Here is a 17,517-nt window from a genome sequence, read left to right as displayed (position 1 = left end):
TCTAGCACACTCACATATAGCTATACAAGCTATGCTACTCTGAAAATTATTTCTGATACATAAGTTTAGATAATTTAAGTTCAGATCATATAATTTCTACCAAATATAGTTGAACCAAACAGAGATTTAATTAAATCAATCAAACACATTCTAGAATGATCAAAGTGTACCGATTAATGAATGCTGCTTGCTACATGTTAATGTTTGTTAATACCGTGCAGCTTTTACTCAAGCTTAGTGAATTTTCTTTTGACTGAGTTGTATAGAGAGTTAGGATCATTATTTTGTCAGAATTATGACTATCAGAATTATGACTAGTTAGTCATCTGTCTATCCTGATATTCTTTAAAATTCTATTCATCGGTCTTTTTTCTCCATCTGTAAATGACATCTCAAACACAAAACTTGTCCATCAGCTGGGCCAGTAATTAAACTTTTTTTTTGAGATGACTAGATGTTATAAATGGCTAATGACCACCTGTAGCCTTTTTCACTATATTTGGGTGCTCTAGCTTGACATGAATGCTAGGATTTTCCAGAATTGGTACTTTCTTTTTCAATACTTATGGATCAAGTGGTTAATCTTGCTCACGTACATAACTGGTTCATAAGCTGGGTCAGGATCAAACTTATCTGGATGACTAGATGGTATAGTTTTCCTATCACTACTACAAAAACAGTCTATTAAGGCGCATTGGTAGCCGCGCAACATGTTAATAGTGCTGAAATATGCACTTTCCGTGTAAAATTAGAGCACTTATTAAAAAGCACTGCAATATAGCGTTGTTACAGCTAAAAAAACCGCGCCACTTAGTTTTTTTTATTTTGTGAAATATTTCAAAACTCCCACGACTCCCACTATACTTCTGCAAATCCCTAACCTATCACTACTGAAAATATGGAATTGCCCCAATTGTGCGCTCATCAATCTCCCTAATCTCTCTGAATATCATCCTCAAATTTTTACTTGAAGAACCATAAACATTTAATTCGTTTTCTTTTTGCTGAATTTTCCCTTTTAATTTGCCCAATTCGTCAATTTTGTTTGAGAATTTTAATCGACCCATACAAATTCAAAATTCTCATTCTAAGGTAAAGTTTTTCTCATAATTTTTTGTTTTTCTATTGAATTTCCCCTTTTAATTTACTTAAATTCTCTGTTTTGCAAATTAATTTACACGATTTGCTGATTTTTTTGCCGGGTTTTGTCAATTTCTAATCTTTATATGTTTATTTCGCCAATTCCAATTGCAATTTGCTGAATTAAGCTCAGTTTTGCCCATCAATTTCGGCTATAATTGCAGATCTAATTTCAATATTCTCGAAAAAATTCTTGTCAAAAAGAAAGAGATCCAGAAAAGAGGCTACTTTCAGGTATGTTTATTGCATGTTTATTTAGATGTAATTTCGTCTATGTAATGCATATTTTCTCAGCAATTTTTCATCAATAGAAGTGTTTAATGTTTCATGTTGCTCATCATGTGCTGTGTTTAATTTCTTTGGCTATCAATTTTGTAATTATGTATTCTTGAGTGTTTAATTCAATCTTTAGTATATACCCTGATTACTCATGTCTCATAATTCTGTATAAGTAATGAAATTAATAAGGCCCAATGATATATCTCAATCAAATTGAATATGAATTAAACCAGTATGATTAGATTATCAAAACATCATGTCAATGAAATTAAACTTGGTTGTTTGACACCTTTAAGCCATTAGACATATTGTTTCTATCATAGTTACTTAACCAAATAATTATTAGCAATGTTTGGAGGCAGTAGTGGTGGGATTAAGGGGGTCGGGGCATTGGCATTGAACGCGGTTCCCCTGAATTTTTCAGGGGTGAATTCGGTTGGGGGTAGTGGTGGGGATGTAATGGATGACAAGTGGAGAAAACAGCAAATATTGGAGCTTGAGGTGTATTCAAAGCGTTTGGAATTGGTTCAAGATCAAATTAAGTTGTCATTGGATGAGCTCAGATCAATGGGGAGTTAAAATTATGTATCAGGGTGATCGGAGTAGGTTAGTTGATGTGGATTTGTGAGTTTCTCTAATTTATTTTTCCTGTTTGATCAATGATCGAATATCGATTTGGCTGATTATATATGTGTAGGTAGCAACTTCGAGATCATAGATTTTTTCTGTTTTTTTTTTATCCCCTTCTTTTAGTTTGACATAAAAGAGAGCTGTTGAATAATGTTAATTCAATGTGTGTAGCTCTTTGCTCAACTCAATTTTATGTATAGCAATGATTTGAATAGAGAAGGCGGGATTCATATTGACGTATTCTGCAAGTGCTGGTTTGCTTGAGGGTTTGTTTTAAGCTTTCTGTATAGTTATTTATTGCACAATTTCATACATAATACTACAGTTAGTCAATAATTATTATTTTCTGAATTCTGGATTTTGCCTCTTTTTCATGATGTTTATTTAGCATTGCTAATAATTATTTGGTTAAGTAACTTCAAGCATTATATAATATGTCTAATGGCTTAAAGGTGTCATGTCAATAATTACGATTGGATTTGTGGAGTTTGTGATATGTATCTTCTAGCCTATCCTCTAGCCTATTTTAATTATGTGTCAGTTGGTTATATAATATTGGTTGGTATCCTAATTGCCTATACACAACTATATAAGATATGTTATTGGAGATAATCCAACAAAACTAGATGCAAAGAATAAAAGGGTAAGAAAAAAGATTACATGGAATAGATTGTTGACTAGGGTTCACCAAAATCTAGTGTTGATTGTGTTGTTTTTGGTTCACAAAAATCTTATTCAAGTTTCTTTTATTGTTAGGGTATGGCGTTGCGCAAGAACAAGAGATTGCGATTAACTACCAATCCTCAACAAGATAATGGCAGTATTGTGCATCAAACAAACAACTCCGTTAATGGGTCACATGCTCAAAGATCTACAAACGAAAGAGATCAAAGGGTACAAAGAGAACAACCTTCAAATGAAAGGAATCGTAGAGACCAAACTTCTACAAATGGAATGCAACAAAGGAGACGAAGAGATCAAATTTCTAATCATGAATTAAGGGAGCAAAGGGAACAAAGAAACCAAAATCCTTCAAATGAAATGCATCAAAGTAGTCAAAGGGATCAGATTTTTCCAAATGAAAGAAGTGAGCACAGGCAGCAAGGGAGACAAACAAATCAACAATCTTCAAACTTAAGGCACAACAATTCTAGTGAAGAATCAGGTGGTTCTAGTCACAGAAATGATGTTTATGAATACACAATTGAAGGTAATGTGAATGATGCAAAAACATGGATTTTTTTTTTTCTTATTTTCATTTGCTTAAATTTAGTGGAACTATATTGTTCTATTTATTAAAACAGATACAAATGGAAATAGAAGACGTGGAAAGACTGTTCTAGCAGGAATTTACCAGATGGGCAAAGAATTGTAGTTGAAGTTAATAAAGAGAATCAACCAATTGGTGATGAAGGAGGAGTATTAGGCTACTTTTGTGGAACAGTTGCTAGGAATGGGTCACTTTGCTCTCTAACTTATACAAGATGGGATTTATTGAAAAAAGGTTGTAATAAAAACAACCAAAAATTGATATTACAAGAAGTTGAGGTAATATGAGTTTATTTTATTTTATTTTATTTTTTGTATGAAAAATGTACATATTTTATATTGTTATAATATTTCTTTGTTTTAGAGACGATTTCTTTACCCAAAAGCACTTGAGAAGTGGATATTGAAGTCAATTGGGCATAAATGGAGAGATTACAAATGCTACTTAAAAGGAAAAGGCTATGATGATGATACAGATGTCAACACTCTTTATGATAATTGTCCGGATGATGATGTTGATTATGATCAATGGGTTAGTCTTGTCAATTTCTGGAGGTCAGAAGAAGGACAAGTCTGTTTTATATATAACTTTGGTTTATATTAAACTTGCTAGTTACTTTGAACATTATATAGGCAGCTTTGCTAGTTACTTTGCTTTTGGTTGCCCTATGTATTTTTATATATAATGTAAATGTATATATAAATTTATTTTGCATTGTGGCAGAAAAGAAGCAAGCGCAGTAAAGAATCACATGCAAAGGCCAAAGTGAAGCCAATTCATACTACTGGTACTAAGAGTCATGCACGTGTTCGTGAAGAGATGGTATCTTTTTTTAACCATGTATAATTTAACTTTTCGTACACACTTTATCTTTGTTGATTATTAGCTAATTTGTAACATCTCTTTGATGAAAATCTTAGAAAAAAAATTTAAACAAGAGCCCATCACGTACTCAAGTTTATTTACAATGTCACCAACATGAAAGTGAAGCGGATATAACGGTGAGTAATATTTTCCTTCCTAGAATCCTCATTTAGTTCAATTATTTTCTCATAAATTATTATGAATTTGTGCATGCTCTATAGAATCAAATAAAAAAAGTTGCAACTGAGCAAGGAGACCAAGAAGACTTGGATGATGATCCTGTTTCAAAAGTTCTGGGAAAAGATCAATATGGTCGTGTCCGTGGTTTAGGATTAGGTGTTAAGCCATCGGATGTGGGCGAATCCTCTTACCCTAGATTTTGCAATGGTTTGAAAATGTCCTCTGATAATGAAGCAGCAATTATACACTATTTTCGACGACTGAAGGATAAAGTGAATAGATTGAGACATCGTGTCAGAAAGCAAGCGTATAATATGACAAAGGTGAAAAGGACGCTAGAAGATCATGACATTCTTGTGACTCTTGCCTCAGAAACTGAATCTGAAACTGATTCTCTTGCTTCCGAATCTGATGAGTATTCAGAGGCAGATGATGATGATCAGGTGATTAATTATAATACTATATTACAGCTCCTATTTTGTGTCTTTATAGCTATGGCATGGTCTTGATATGGTTGTCGATATGCAACACCAATCTGATGGGCACCTTACTTTTTTTTTTTTTTTTTTTTTTTTTTTTTTTTTTTAATGCCCATATAACTGTAAAATATTTGTTTGGCAGTTAGCTTGTAGGTAGAGTAATTGTAATAAGTAGAAAATGGTTCCGTCTCATAGTTACATAAGTTGCTTATTTTTAATTGTATGATTACTTACTAGAATCATATAAAAGAAATATGTTGTGTGAACTTGGAACACTTAATTAAGGATCATACTAATTTGGTTACAATTTTTTGTCATTACTTTTAAGTGAAATTGGTTGAACATTGTCATTTGCAAAATTCTAAATTAACACTTTTGCATATTACATTGACGATAATGTTAGTAATGTAGGAACTATTAATTAATACTTTGTTTAATGTTAGGAATGTCTCTTTCATCTTTGAGTGTTTAATGTTGGGAATGTTAGTAATATGTATGTAGTAATTTCCAGGTTTGATTTCTTATTATTGATTGGTACATTTGCGCCTTTTAACTTGATGATATAAAGTTGATAACTTTTCTCCTTTGTTATTTTTCTAGGATGTTGAAGCTTCTCCCTGAGCTAACAATGACATTAATCGTAGAGATTAGTTATTGCGTTACCAAGGTTAGATTGGTTATTAAATGTCTAACATATATTTTTTACTTTTTTTTATTTTTTTATCATCATATAATAATTTTAAATATAGTAGTTGACTATTTGTTTTCACTCATGCAGGTTATGCTTTGGCAACTTCAAAGTTGGAACATGAAGACAATTTAAAGCATCAATGTTTAGTCTTATAAAATAAATCTTCTATTGGCATAGTTTTGGTTTACTTATTAAGTACATTCTAGCTGCTGAACGGTTTTTTTTTTTTTTTTTTTTTTTTTTTTTTTTTTTTTTTTAATTTTATATATATATATATATATATGTGTGTGTGTGTGTGTGTGTGTGTGTGTGTGTGTGTGTGTGTGTGTGTGTGTGTGTGTGTGTAGGAATTTAGATGGTTATTTGTTTAAATGATTTTAGGTACTTTATTTCATGTTTCTTGTTCGATGACATTTATGACCATAATTTATTTTAATAAAATTTTTGGTGTTTAGAATTTTATCATGTAAAAAACAGGTAATTTAGCAACGCTCTAAATGTTATTATAAATGCTATTACAGAACCACACCATTGTACATCTTGCGACGTTAAAAAGGGCATGTGTAAGATAGTGTGGTAGTTTACTTCTTACGACGCTTAAAAGTGCCTTTATAGGCTATAGGTAAGTGCGTTACATAAATTATGCCGGCGCTTAAAAGTGACGCTAAAAGTATAGAAAAACACTCCTAACAAGCTATGGCAGCGCTTACAAGTGCCTTGGTAGGCTGTGTACAATGCGGGTTCCAAGGAATTGGCGACGCTTACAAGTGCCTCTATAAGATGCCGAAAAGCGCGTCAAGGTCGCGACGCTTTTTTAAACACTATACCGACGTTATTAAATAGTGTCGCTATAGGGTCTTGCGGCACCAGCTTACACGTCACTTTTCGTGGCGTCGGTAAAGGGTGTAGCAGCGCTTTTTTGCATCGCAGGAACCCATTTCTTAGCGTCGCAATATCCCTTTCCTGTACTAGTGTATCAACGGTCTAGTGACCAGTATGATACCAGTAACATTTTTCACTATATCTGTGTGCTTTAGCTTGATAGGAATGATGGGATATTCCTTGATTTGGTATTTTCTTTATTAATGCTTATGGATCAAGCTGTTACTCTTGCTTTTCTTAGGGGGTTTCTCTGGTGTGGCCCCTTTTTTTTTTTTTTTTTTTTTTCCCTCAAAATTTCTTCTTTATATACACTTAATAATATATACTTCAACTATGTTCTTCTTTTGAAATATAGTAACAAATACTATGTATTGGCTAACTACTCTCAGTCAAACTATTATTACTAACAATTATATAATATGGAGTATGTGTTGTACTTCCAAAATAGAAGCCTCCCTGATGTGGGAGCTCATTGTAATACAAGGGTGGCATACTGGAATGGGATCTGAATTTCTGATACCATAAATGCAAGGCTTAAAATCTTTTGGGATGATATGTTTGGTTTTGATGTCCAAAGACTTATGACATTTGGGGGTAGGGGGTTTGACCAGATAAGACACTTGAAAAGCATATAAAATTATTGAAAAATGTGATAACAATTATTCTTGCCCGAGAAATTAGTATCTTCTCTTAAATGCAAATAAATATCTTCAACAGCATCCAGTAGCATGACTGAAATCTGTAAGAATAGGTGCACTGGTGATCAGACTTCTGATCCACTTTTTTCCAAGAAACATGAAAGAATAATATGGAAACAAGAAAAGTAAGTAATTCACACGAGTATGAAGTGGTACATTGGTACATGTCTTTTTGTGTCAGTTCGGCTCACAGGACACGAGAACTCTTCTAGTATGAAATTCCTGAATTGACATGGTGCTCTTGTGGGCAGTCTGCTTGCTAAAGATTAATGCCACCATCAGTTTGCCACAGTTCAGGGTTTTTTTCCCACTGGAATCAGGAAATTATGTTAATTAGGGAAACTGATTAGAAAAGAATAAAGAAAAACACATGCAAAAACTTAAGGTCAGCCAACTTAAGTATTGGAGCTGCTAATCTGAAGAAAAACTGATGAGCGAAGCTAATGATTCAATTATATAAAGAAAGATGTTATTGTTTAGGTAAATGTATCTCCTCGGGTATAGTAAAGGGCCAAAGGGGCACATTGGAAATTGTCATTTTTACTCAGTTAGAGGGTAGCTTGAACAAGAAGAAGAGGGAAATCAGTTAGAGGGCATTAGTGACTATTGATAGTGGATGTAAAAGGGAGGGAGATACTATCTTGGAATTTGTTAAGAATTATTTGCTTCAGCTTGTTAGCTTTGGAGTGTCTCAAGCCACTTGAACACATGATAACTGTCTTTAGCTTTCTGTGATTCTTATATCATCAACCAAAGTTCAAATTGTTTTTATTTTGATTTCCTGCCCCATCCCAGTTTATTATAGTAAGTTAGTAACATAGACTTACCGGCAAAGGATTAAACTCGTAGTGGTTGGTTTGGAGATTTGTATGCTTGGGAATAATCTTGCGAACCTTTTGCTCAAAATCCTCTGGCATGTTGGTTAGAATCAGTTCCTTTAAGGTGGTTCGTTTTAGAAACTCATCAAAGGGCGTCAGTTTCAACTGCTGGCAAGATCTGATTTCTAACTCCTTGATATTGGGCATTCCTCCCGGCTGCACTTCCCATTTTTCCAGGTTATTCAGCATCCACAACTTCAATACACGAAGATTAGCAAAGCCATTTTCTGGGCATTGCATTGTTTTTCCACAATAGGATTCAGCCAGGAGCCTGAGGACAGATAAGTGTTGAAGCTGTGACAAAACTCCCATTGGGTCTTCATCTAGGTTTGAAACAGACAGTGTGAGAACTCGTATATATGGCGGAAACTCATCCTTAATGAGTAGACGGCTCAGCTTTCCAAGCAATTTTAAGTGAGTTATTTTACGTAACTCTGACAAGGATTCCAATTCAAGTCTTGATGGGCAACCCATTTCATTCTTTGATGTCAAGCTTAAAAACTGAAGATGAGTTTGGCTTTTAATCCATATCAGAAGATTCTTAAAGTTTGTTAATTCGCGGCAAGTAATGCCTAACTCTCGTAGATCATTCAATTGCTCCAGCCCATTCTTCATATTGCATCCATCATCAATAATTATTCCCCAAAGTGTCAGAAGTTTTTTACTAGGCTGCTGCATTTTCATGTCTAGACGAACCTGAGGGAGATTAAGATGTCGGAGATGCTTCAGTTTCCAAACAGAACTTGGCAAATTGTAGATATGTGTGCGCTTTAGGTCCAGAGTTTCAAGGTAGGGAAGATCACCCACAGATTCAGGAAGGTTATCAAGAAATGTCCACCTAAGCCCCAAGTATCTTAATTGAAATAGATGCTTCAATGTTGTAGGCAATATTGGCTTATATACTCCTTCCAGATCAAGCACCCTTAGCAGTCCAAAACCTTTACTGCCGATGATTCGACGTAATAAGTTCCCTACTCCTTTAGCTGGAGTGTCATATCTTGTACAGCTGAATGAAAAGTAGGACCGCAAATTCTCTAAGTCAGAATTAAAATCTTTGTCTGTGATATCAGCATACTCTACTATTCTACGCACCTGTGGAATGCTTGGTTCTGCTGGTGATGTCTGTATGGGATTTGCAGACTTCTGGTGGATATGAAAAAGCTTGATTTCCTCAGCTTTAGGCGATAACTGTTCATGTAGAAACCCAGGCAAACGGCATTTCTTGGGGCCTCCATCTGATCTAAACTTGGATATTTTAACTAAGTTTCTCCTGACCAAATCATCGAAACACTTCTCAGCTAAGTCTTCCCCCAATCCTGATGAGCGTTGTAGAAATCCCTCTGCAAGCCATAGCCGAAGAATTCTTCTTACCGAGAGATCAAATTCTTTTGGAAAGAGTGTCAGGTAGAGCAAGCAGAGCTTAAAGTGTGCAGGAAGATCAGCGTAGCTCAACAACCAGACATCCGTGTTATCCCAGGTAGCCTGGCTGAACAGTCGGGTCCATTCTGCAGAGTTCTTTCCAGAACCTACAGGACCGACAACATCAATTCGCTCTCCATGATTTCTAATCAATCTGCTCTCCAGTAATTCCTCGTAATACTTGAAGCCAACAAAATCTGAATCATCTTCTTCACAAACGCTGCTGAGCATTGGCTTTGTTGGCAAGGAACTACCTGTACTGAGGTTATCTAAATTTTGCTCAGGGGAGATGTCGAGTACAAGCTGCTGCTTCTGTTCTCTGCGAAGGGATAATCTTCTCAAGCTTGCATCTTCAATATTCTTTGGCCTCATCATATTTAGCCGTTTTACCTCCTCCTCAATATGCTTCAATTTTCTTCGAAGCTTCCAGCAGGCTGTTATGGTTGAATCCTTCATCTTCTTGTGTACTAATTTGAGGACATAGGATTCAACCATATCCTCCACCATATATAATGTTTTTAGATACTCCCCAACCCATTTCTTGGCATCATCATCATCCTTTTGACGCTCCTCTGCATCTGTTAGGAATCCTCGCATCTGCCGAAGCTCTAGTCTGATGTCTTCAACTTGGTCGACGACCTTGTCGAATATTTTGGATTCCTGAATTAGCAGGTCTGTGACTTTCTGGATAACCACAGAAACAACTGCTTCAACAGCCATAGTTAGAATAGAAGGTCTAGCTATGGCTGTTATTTAGAATTTGTGATAAGAGTGGTGTCTGTGATTTGAGGTAGAATTACAGAAGTTAGCACTTAGCATTGTAGAAAAGTCTTGACAGGGTGGGGTTGATGCACTTAACTTTGTTTCTGTAGTTATGCTCTTTACTGAGTCACTCAATGCGCCCACACAGAAGAAGACAATTAACAGAATTAAAATAAGTTTAAGATTGGTGGAACTGCGAAATTTAACTCTGTAATTTACAGTCATGTGTTTTTTTTTTTTTTTTTTTTTTTTTTTTTAATTTTTTTTTTTATAATATTTTTTTTTTATAATTTTTAATTTTTTTTTTTTTTTTTTTTTAAAACATTAGTCATGTACAATTGTACAGTACACTGAAACAGTTATATCGCTCGCAAAAAACTAATCTCAGATTCTAAAAGCAATAGCCCTTTATTACGAAATGACTAGAATCATTAACTATTACTACTTTACTAGACACTGGATGTGAATCATGTGATCAGAGTTGTAAACTATATTTTGAAAATGGAAGTTTTACCTTGAATAAGATAGGATTTTGTATTACTTGAACCCTTTATGTCACCTCAAGTACTCGTGTTGGAATTTCGACACTTAGACATGAGTAAGATATGTTGGCCCTTAATTTTGTGCAGAAGGCCCAAAGCCGTGGGCAATTTTTTTCAAAATAATTGAGTTAGACACTAGAACATACCTTTCCCAGCTTGAGCAACATAGATAGGATCGAGATGACTTGTTGACAGGCTTAGCTTCCATGGGAATAAGCTTCTTGGAAGTTTCTTTTTCATTTCACATTTTCTTTGAAACCTACTTCGTACCAATTGCCAATAAGTAACAGTCTTTCCATTGGCGCGCAGCTTGACTAGTTAATAATCGGGACCTTTTCAACTTACTCTCTTAGTTAAGTTTCCTCGGTTTTGTGACAAACAGGGGGAGTCATCGTTTAACGTTCCTATTCAATTTATTGTCTCTCAATTTCTCTTTAAATTTTTTTTTTTTTTTTTTTTGACACAACAATTTCTCTTTGATTTTCAAAACCCTTGTTGCCCACTAGTAAGTAATGTCCCCATGTGTTTGTTACTTTTGCAAAAGTTTTCAATTTGTTTTTGCTATTATTATTATGATCCTACTAACAAACGTCCTCGGGACGTTGGATAAACATTTAAAATATTACTTAAAGTGGTATTAATTTGGGAAAGCGTGACAAAATCACTCGTTGATAAATGTAATCAATGCTCATTTTAATTTAATCTTTCTACTTTTAACTAACTTATCTAACGTTTCCGCGACATTCATTAGCTTTTGCCTTATTATTATAGTCTTTATGCTAGTAGTGTTGCTGTTGTATTTAATTTGCTATATTTGAATATGCATGGTCTCCAAGGCACTGCTTTGATTATAAGTCTATAACTACTAGGAATATTTTATTTTTCTTCGTATTTGATTGGAGTTAAGCTAATAAAAGGACCTTAATTTTTGCAATTTTTACCTTTAAGGACCTTATGTCTTTTTTTTTTTTCACCTTTAAAGACCCGAGTTAAGGTTTTTGGTCACTTAACTCACCTTTAACTATGGGTTGACTTTTCAAATGTTAATGTGTAGTAATATTTTTTGTATTTTTTTTTATTTAAAAAAGGAAAAAAAACACATTAAATTCAAAAGTAAATATTGCATCGAAGTATAATTTTAAGCTATTATAATATTAATAATTTAGCTATTTTACTTAAAAGAAAAAAAAATATATTACCTACAAATGTACTCTATCTCTTGCAATTTTTTTGACAAAGTATTATGTTATTCTAATAAGGAGCCCCTCTTGATTTATTGGTTATTAAATATATTTCTAGTTAAATAATTTGACTTATTTATTGAAGTATATATAATAAAATTTTAAAGGAAAATTTGTAATTATTAATCCCAACTTTGAGCCATTTACTTTCATTAATCCTAACTATCGATTATTCCTGAATAATCCCAACTTTAGGGGGTGTTTTATTTTATTAGGTCCAAATTACCGGTTACCTAAAGAAAAGGTAAACTCTTTTTTTTTTTTTTTTTTTTTTTTTATATTGCCACGTGTAAGCTTTTAAATGGTCAAAATAATAAAAAATCTTTTAACAAAAAAAATCTGAAAACTCCTCCCTCCCTCCCAGCCCGCAAACACCGCCACCGGCACCACCTCTCTTAGTCGGCGACCTACCTCCTCATCCCGATGAACCACCCAACCCAAACCCTTGCCCAAGAACCTGAAACCCCTTCAACCCACAACCACCAAGTTATCCCTCCCAACCACCAACCCGCATACTTTCGCAACCGCCATTGTTGAACCTTCTTCTTCTTCTTCAGCTTAATTTTTCAGTAGTTCTGAATTTCTAGGGTTAGAAATGATTGAATTGAAATGGGGTTGAAATGAATTGAATTGGGTTGGTTTAATTTGGGGGAGAATTGAAATGGGGTTGAACTAATGGTTGGTGGTTGGTGATTGGTGCGGGCTGGTGGTGATTGGAGGTGAAATGCGGTAACAGGGGAATTAATTGGTGGGCTGCAGTTTGTTGTGGATTGGAGCTGGTTGGTTTGAGTTGTTGGCAGCAGTGCTGCAGATGGTGTTATCAGTGGTGATGGCTGCTGGTTTTTGTGGGGTGAAGATATGCGTGTGAGGTGGAGTGGTGGCAGGGAGTAGGGGAGTTGTTGTTTTTGTGTGGACTGCTTTGGGTGAATTGGTGGTGGGAAATCAGTGAACCCGGGGAGGGGGGGGGGGGGGGGGGGGGAGGCAGCCTTCCGGCATCAAAGCTTGGGTGGCACTGTGGCAGTCTGGCAGATCGGTGGTTGGGGGGTGTTTGGCTAGGTTTGTTTAGATTTTTTTTTCCTTCATTTTTTTAACCTATAGAATGTTGACACGTGGCAAATGACTTGCTATTACAGGTTTGGTAACCTGTAAGGCCCGATAAAAGTCAATACCCCCTAAAGTTGGGATTATTCAGGAATAATCGATAGTTGGGATTAATGAAAGTAAATAGCGTAAAGTTGGGATTAATAGTTACAAGTTTTCCAATTTTAAAACTTCTTTATTTATATAATTACGTTGATTAATAATTAATTTAAACTCACTATTTCAATAAAGGAAGTAAAAGGAATGGGGGATTTTTGTGATTGATAAAAATATATTTTAGCATAGAATTTTAAAACCAACATAACACTTGTATCAATGTTAAAATGGACTCTTATAAATTTAAAATCAACATTTGTAGGAATACTCAACACTTAATAGCAAGTTATATATCTCCATGAATTTTTTTTGCTTTTATCTAAAGTGTATGAAGTAATAACAAAAGAATTCTTGACCATTATTCTGTATCTTTTTTAATTCAAAAAATACCGACCCCTTTAGTTTATTCATCCAAGAAATCAATATACTATGAAACTTAAATGGTTAAGTCCTTATAACTAAAAATTATAGAAGTTTAACTTTTGTTCTTTCTTATAATTATTTTTTAAACTAAAGAACTCACTAATCTAACTAGTGTAGTTAACTTTTGACCAATGAGGTCCTTAAAGGTGAAAAAAAAAAAATTATGAGGTCCTTAACGGTGAAAAATCAAAAACTTTAGGTCCTTCCATGTATGCTTAACTCTATTTGATTATGTTAAAATTATACGGAGTATTATTGCAAATCAACATATTATTTTACATTGTGTATTAGTTAAATAATATGACCAAAAGTTATGGACTTAGTAGCAACTATCTTGGGATGAAGGGGGTATTATTTTTCCTAGACAAATTAGAAATAGTTTATTCAACATGTTTGTGACCAGTTTCTACTGGTAAGGAAATTAGGCTACTACGCCTAGGCGGTGGTGGTTCTTGTTGGTATTTTCATTCTGCGATGCTCCTTGTGTACCATGTATAGACAATAACAATTTTAATAATTAAGTATTACATTTGAACACTTTCCTAAAAAAAATATTACATTTGAACACACGGATGTGTAAAACTTTTCCTTGCTCTTTTGGCCAATAGTCGAAGAAGAGTGCAGAACTTCATCCTTCCCTGAGAATCGTTGCAGCCTCTGCGAGTTCCTGTCATTCTGTTCCATTCTCCTTGATATTCTCCTTGATTAATTTTGCCACCTGACTCAAGTAATCTGGAGCTGTTTCCAAAATATCAGCATTGCATTTTTTGATGAAGAAACATTTTACACATTGCATTGCCCCTTTTCCCATTATCCAGTTCTTCACAGTCAATTCTTCAACGTACAAAACTTCAAGCTGCAGGAATCCTCCCTCACTGCATGCAATTTCTTCTCCGCTAATAGCCTTTTTAAGTAATTTAAGGATCCTTAGATTAGGGAGTTTCTCTAGTGTCTTGATACATTTTGGTTGTAGTTCAGTCTCCAAGAAGGTTAGCTTGGTAAGGCTCAAGGGGAATGCATTTAGGTCTGGTGGAAGTTTTGTGCTTTTTTCTTCGACCCTTAGAGATTGAAGATGGTATAAATGGTCGAGGCTATTTAGAAAATTACATGTGAGATCTGAGTTGATACTGCATATTCTCAATTTTCTAACATTAGGGAACTTGGCCCTGACCATTAGCCACTTCAGATTCTTGTCTGAATATACACCAGAGATAGTCTGTAGATTTGAAAGGACACTACCACTAGTTTTTGGTAGATAAGTAAAGGCCCCAAGGTAAAGATGTCTGAGAAACCGCATCTTCCATATTCCATGGGGTAAGTTAATGGGACGACAAGATTCTCTCATGTCTAATGTCTCCAATTGTTGAAGGTTGACAATAAAAGATGGCAGGTGTTTGGCATTTGGAACCCTCAACCTTAAATACCTCAAATGTTTCAGTTTGCCTAGCTCTTTAGGCACCTTATCTAACTCCAGAAAACCCAAATTTAATACCCTGAGTTTGGGAAACTTGTGAAGTAGAGTTTCCCAAAAGTCTTCTGAGCGGATAGGGGTAGGATGAGTATTCTTTCCGAAGCAATGAAGAGACTGAGCAGAGCAGTTCTCAAAGCTTTTCAAAACATCTGTGACTGATTCACTATGAATCGCCTTTGTTGTAATACCTGTATTAGGCTTGGGATTGTTATTCACGTGAACCTCTAAAAAATGTTTAGCTCCTCCATATATTAAGAATTGGGAGAAGTTACTGGATACACGGCATGTTTTCACACTTTCATCAGCCCTTCTTGTGTCTATTTGGATGAGGGATTGGTCAATGAGTTTCTTCAAGTATTCCTCTCCAATTTCTTCTGCTTCTTTGCTGCCCTTTTTCTTCAGTAGCCCTTCAGCCATCCACATTTGGATCATTTGCTTGGCAGATATACTAACATCTTCCGGAAAAAGACCAAAGTATAACAAGCATAACTGTAGGTCTTCAGGAAGATCATAATAATCTAGAATTTTTGACCACATCTCTTCTGTTTTTTCTGCATCGTTCAAGATTCTTGCCAAAGCCACAATTGCCCTGGGTGAGCCCTTGCACTTCTTTGCCAAACTTTTACCGAGGCTCTCTAGTTCTGAATGAGTTTCCCCTTCAAGTACTTTCCTTGATAAGAGCTGCCAGCTCTGGTTTGCATCTAGTGGTTTGACTTCATATGAAAAAGAAATTATTTGCTGTACATCTGCTTGTAGCACTCGACTGGTTATCAATATTCGACTTCCATTTGACTCCTCTGGAAATAAGGACATAAGCCCATCCAATTCATCACCGTTTTTCACTCTGTCAATGACTACGAGGTACCTCTTGTCTTTTAAACTTTCCTGTAATCTGTTCTTCAACTCATCCTTGGAAAGGCAATCGGTTTGGTTAGTTGTTGAGCCGGTGCATTTCAAAATTTTACATAACAATTCTTCAAGTCGGAGTTCTTGTGGAAAGGACATCCACTCTGGGTCGCCAAAATGTTCCTTGATACGACCATCATTGCAGATCATCTTGGCCAAAGTTGTTTTGCCAGAGCCTGCCTTTCCATGGATCAAAAGTACCTCAAGCTGTGTTTTGGCATCACCAATAAGCTGAGACACCAAAGTCTCCTTGGCATCTCCGAATCCTACTACCTCATCGTTCTTGAAGCTGATTGAACGGTGTCTATGATGAGACTCTTCGTTTGATCTGGCAACATCCTTAAAGAAATTGATGCTCTTGATCTGCTCCTCTATATTCTCTATCTCCTCGTCGTAATGTTTGTTTACCTTTTCTCTCGAGAGCAACCTTCCCAGCTTACTCTTCTGCCTTTTGTAATTAGTCTCCACAACAATGGAATCAAGTACTTCCTGTGTCTTGTAAGCAACGTCTCTGACTTTCTCTAACAAACCAGGTACATCTGGGTCGTACTCTTGGCCATCATACTCTTCGAGTAGAGTGCTAAGTGTACTAAACCCTGTTTTGACTCTTCTGAGAGATTGTTTTTGTGTCTCTTTAACTATGGCTGGTACTTGCTCTAGCTGTTCAACAACATTTTCTACGGCTAAAGAAGTAACTTTTTCGGCCATCTCTAGCCGTGGTTGGTTGTTGATTGGCTAAAGCACTCGGTGAAAAATCAAAGAGCAAAGCAAAATTATTGATACCAATCACCGAAGTGTTCCAATGGAAGGGAAAAAGAGAGTTGGCTAGTAGAGTAGTGGTACCTGCTCAATTATTGAGCTTGTCATTTGCAAAAGCATTTGCATTAGATTAGCTGTGATATTTTGAACAATGGATACAAATTTCTGGCCTCAGCGCATACTTAACAATGGATACAATGAGAGGTTGGTTTTAGAGGTTCAAGTTAATTATGGGTCCTATCTATTCTGGTTATAATTTAGCCAACGGTTTATTTTTCCTTCATACGATTATACAAATAACACAAAGGCCAAACTAAGCTGACCAAACAAACTGGTGTTTAAGGCCATTCCACACACAGGATCAAATTTAGGTCAATCTCCCTTATCCGTAAATAAACTTGCTATTGTTTTTTTTTTTTTTTCTTCTTCTTGTGTTAAGGTAATGTTGGGGTTTTAATTCGAATTCCTTAAATGTGGATTAGGTAAGGTTAGGTCGATTTTTTTTTTTTAAATAATTTATTTTTGGGTAAAGTTTGGTTCAATTGTCTTAAAAAATCACTTTTGAGCATTAAAAAAATTTGACATCATTGACTCATTGTATTGTGCTTTGTGCCTCAGCGAAGTTGACTACAAGTCTTCTATGTTTATAGTTGGGGCCTTGGAGGACCTCGTTTACTTTTTTTTGACTCATCTGAGAGAGTTTACTTTTTTTGTCTCTTTTAACTATTTGCTGGTACTTGCTCTAGCTGTTCAACAACGTTTTCTACGGCTAAAGAAGTACTCTCTCTGTCCCTAATTGTTTGCCC

At 35.3% G+C, this 17,517-nt stretch overlaps 3 protein-coding genes across 13 annotated transcripts; 1 reads left to right on the top strand and 2 right to left on the bottom strand.

The window, feature by feature from the left end:
• The first annotated feature begins 676 nt into the window (after window positions 1-676).
• On the top strand, window positions 677-5,798 carry LOC145638776 (uncharacterized). 10 transcript variants are annotated; one of them, XM_081689791.1, is made up of 10 exons: window positions 681-1,092; window positions 1,305-1,374; window positions 2,806-3,259; window positions 3,354-3,597; window positions 3,683-3,889; window positions 4,048-4,141; window positions 4,240-4,320; window positions 4,405-4,806; window positions 5,443-5,509; window positions 5,621-5,798. In XM_081689791.1, exons 5-9 carry the CDS (start codon window positions 3,780-3,782, stop codon window positions 5,461-5,463), a joined length of 708 nt encoding a protein of 235 aa, XP_081545917.1. In that variant the 5' UTR covers window positions 681-1,092; window positions 1,305-1,374; window positions 2,806-3,259; window positions 3,354-3,597; window positions 3,683-3,779; the 3' UTR covers window positions 5,464-5,509; window positions 5,621-5,798. The 10 variants fall into 10 exon arrangements, 7 of the variants coding, with proteins under 7 accessions (XP_081545916.1, XP_081545915.1, XP_081545921.1 ...); XM_081689790.1 differs by lacking the exons at window positions 5,443-5,509; window positions 5,621-5,798 and having other exon boundaries at window positions 677-1,092; window positions 1,274-1,374; window positions 4,405-5,239; XM_081689795.1 differs by lacking the exons at window positions 5,443-5,509; window positions 5,621-5,798 and having other exon boundaries at window positions 680-1,092; window positions 3,683-3,850; window positions 4,043-4,141; window positions 4,405-5,239.
• Window positions 5,799-7,074: 1,276 nt separating this feature from the next.
• LOC145638775 (putative disease resistance protein At1g58390) lies at window positions 7,075-10,296 on the bottom strand. Of its 2 annotated transcripts, XR_014114699.1 has the most exons (3): window positions 7,941-10,296; window positions 7,270-7,423; window positions 7,075-7,154 (listed from the first exon to the last, which is right to left on the bottom strand). XR_014114699.1 is itself a non-coding variant. In XM_081689787.1 (2 exons), exons 1-2 carry the CDS (start codon window positions 10,128-10,130, stop codon window positions 7,373-7,375), a joined length of 2,241 nt encoding a protein of 746 aa, XP_081545913.1. In that variant the 5' UTR covers window positions 10,131-10,295; the 3' UTR covers window positions 7,075-7,372. The 2 variants fall into 2 exon arrangements, 1 of the variants encoding a protein (XP_081545913.1); XM_081689787.1 differs by having other exon boundaries at window positions 7,075-7,423; window positions 7,941-10,295.
• Window positions 10,297-14,066: 3,770 nt separating this feature from the next.
• LOC145638774 (putative late blight resistance protein homolog R1B-23) lies at window positions 14,067-17,289 on the bottom strand. The gene has a single exon (XM_081689786.1). It carries the CDS (start codon window positions 16,658-16,660, stop codon window positions 14,246-14,248), a length of 2,415 nt encoding a protein of 804 aa, XP_081545912.1. The 5' UTR covers window positions 16,661-17,289; the 3' UTR covers window positions 14,067-14,245.
• Between the last annotated feature and the right edge of the window lie 228 nt (window positions 17,290-17,517).

The sequence above is a fragment of the Chenopodium album genome, chromosome 7, assembly GCF_948465745.1.
Source record: "Chenopodium album chromosome 7, dcCheAlbu1.1, whole genome shotgun sequence".
NCBI classification, from domain to species: domain Eukaryota; kingdom Viridiplantae; phylum Streptophyta; class Magnoliopsida; order Caryophyllales; family Amaranthaceae; genus Chenopodium; species Chenopodium album.
The sequence above is the reverse complement of the archived record's forward strand: the minus strand, read 5'-3'. Positions and strand labels throughout refer to the sequence as shown.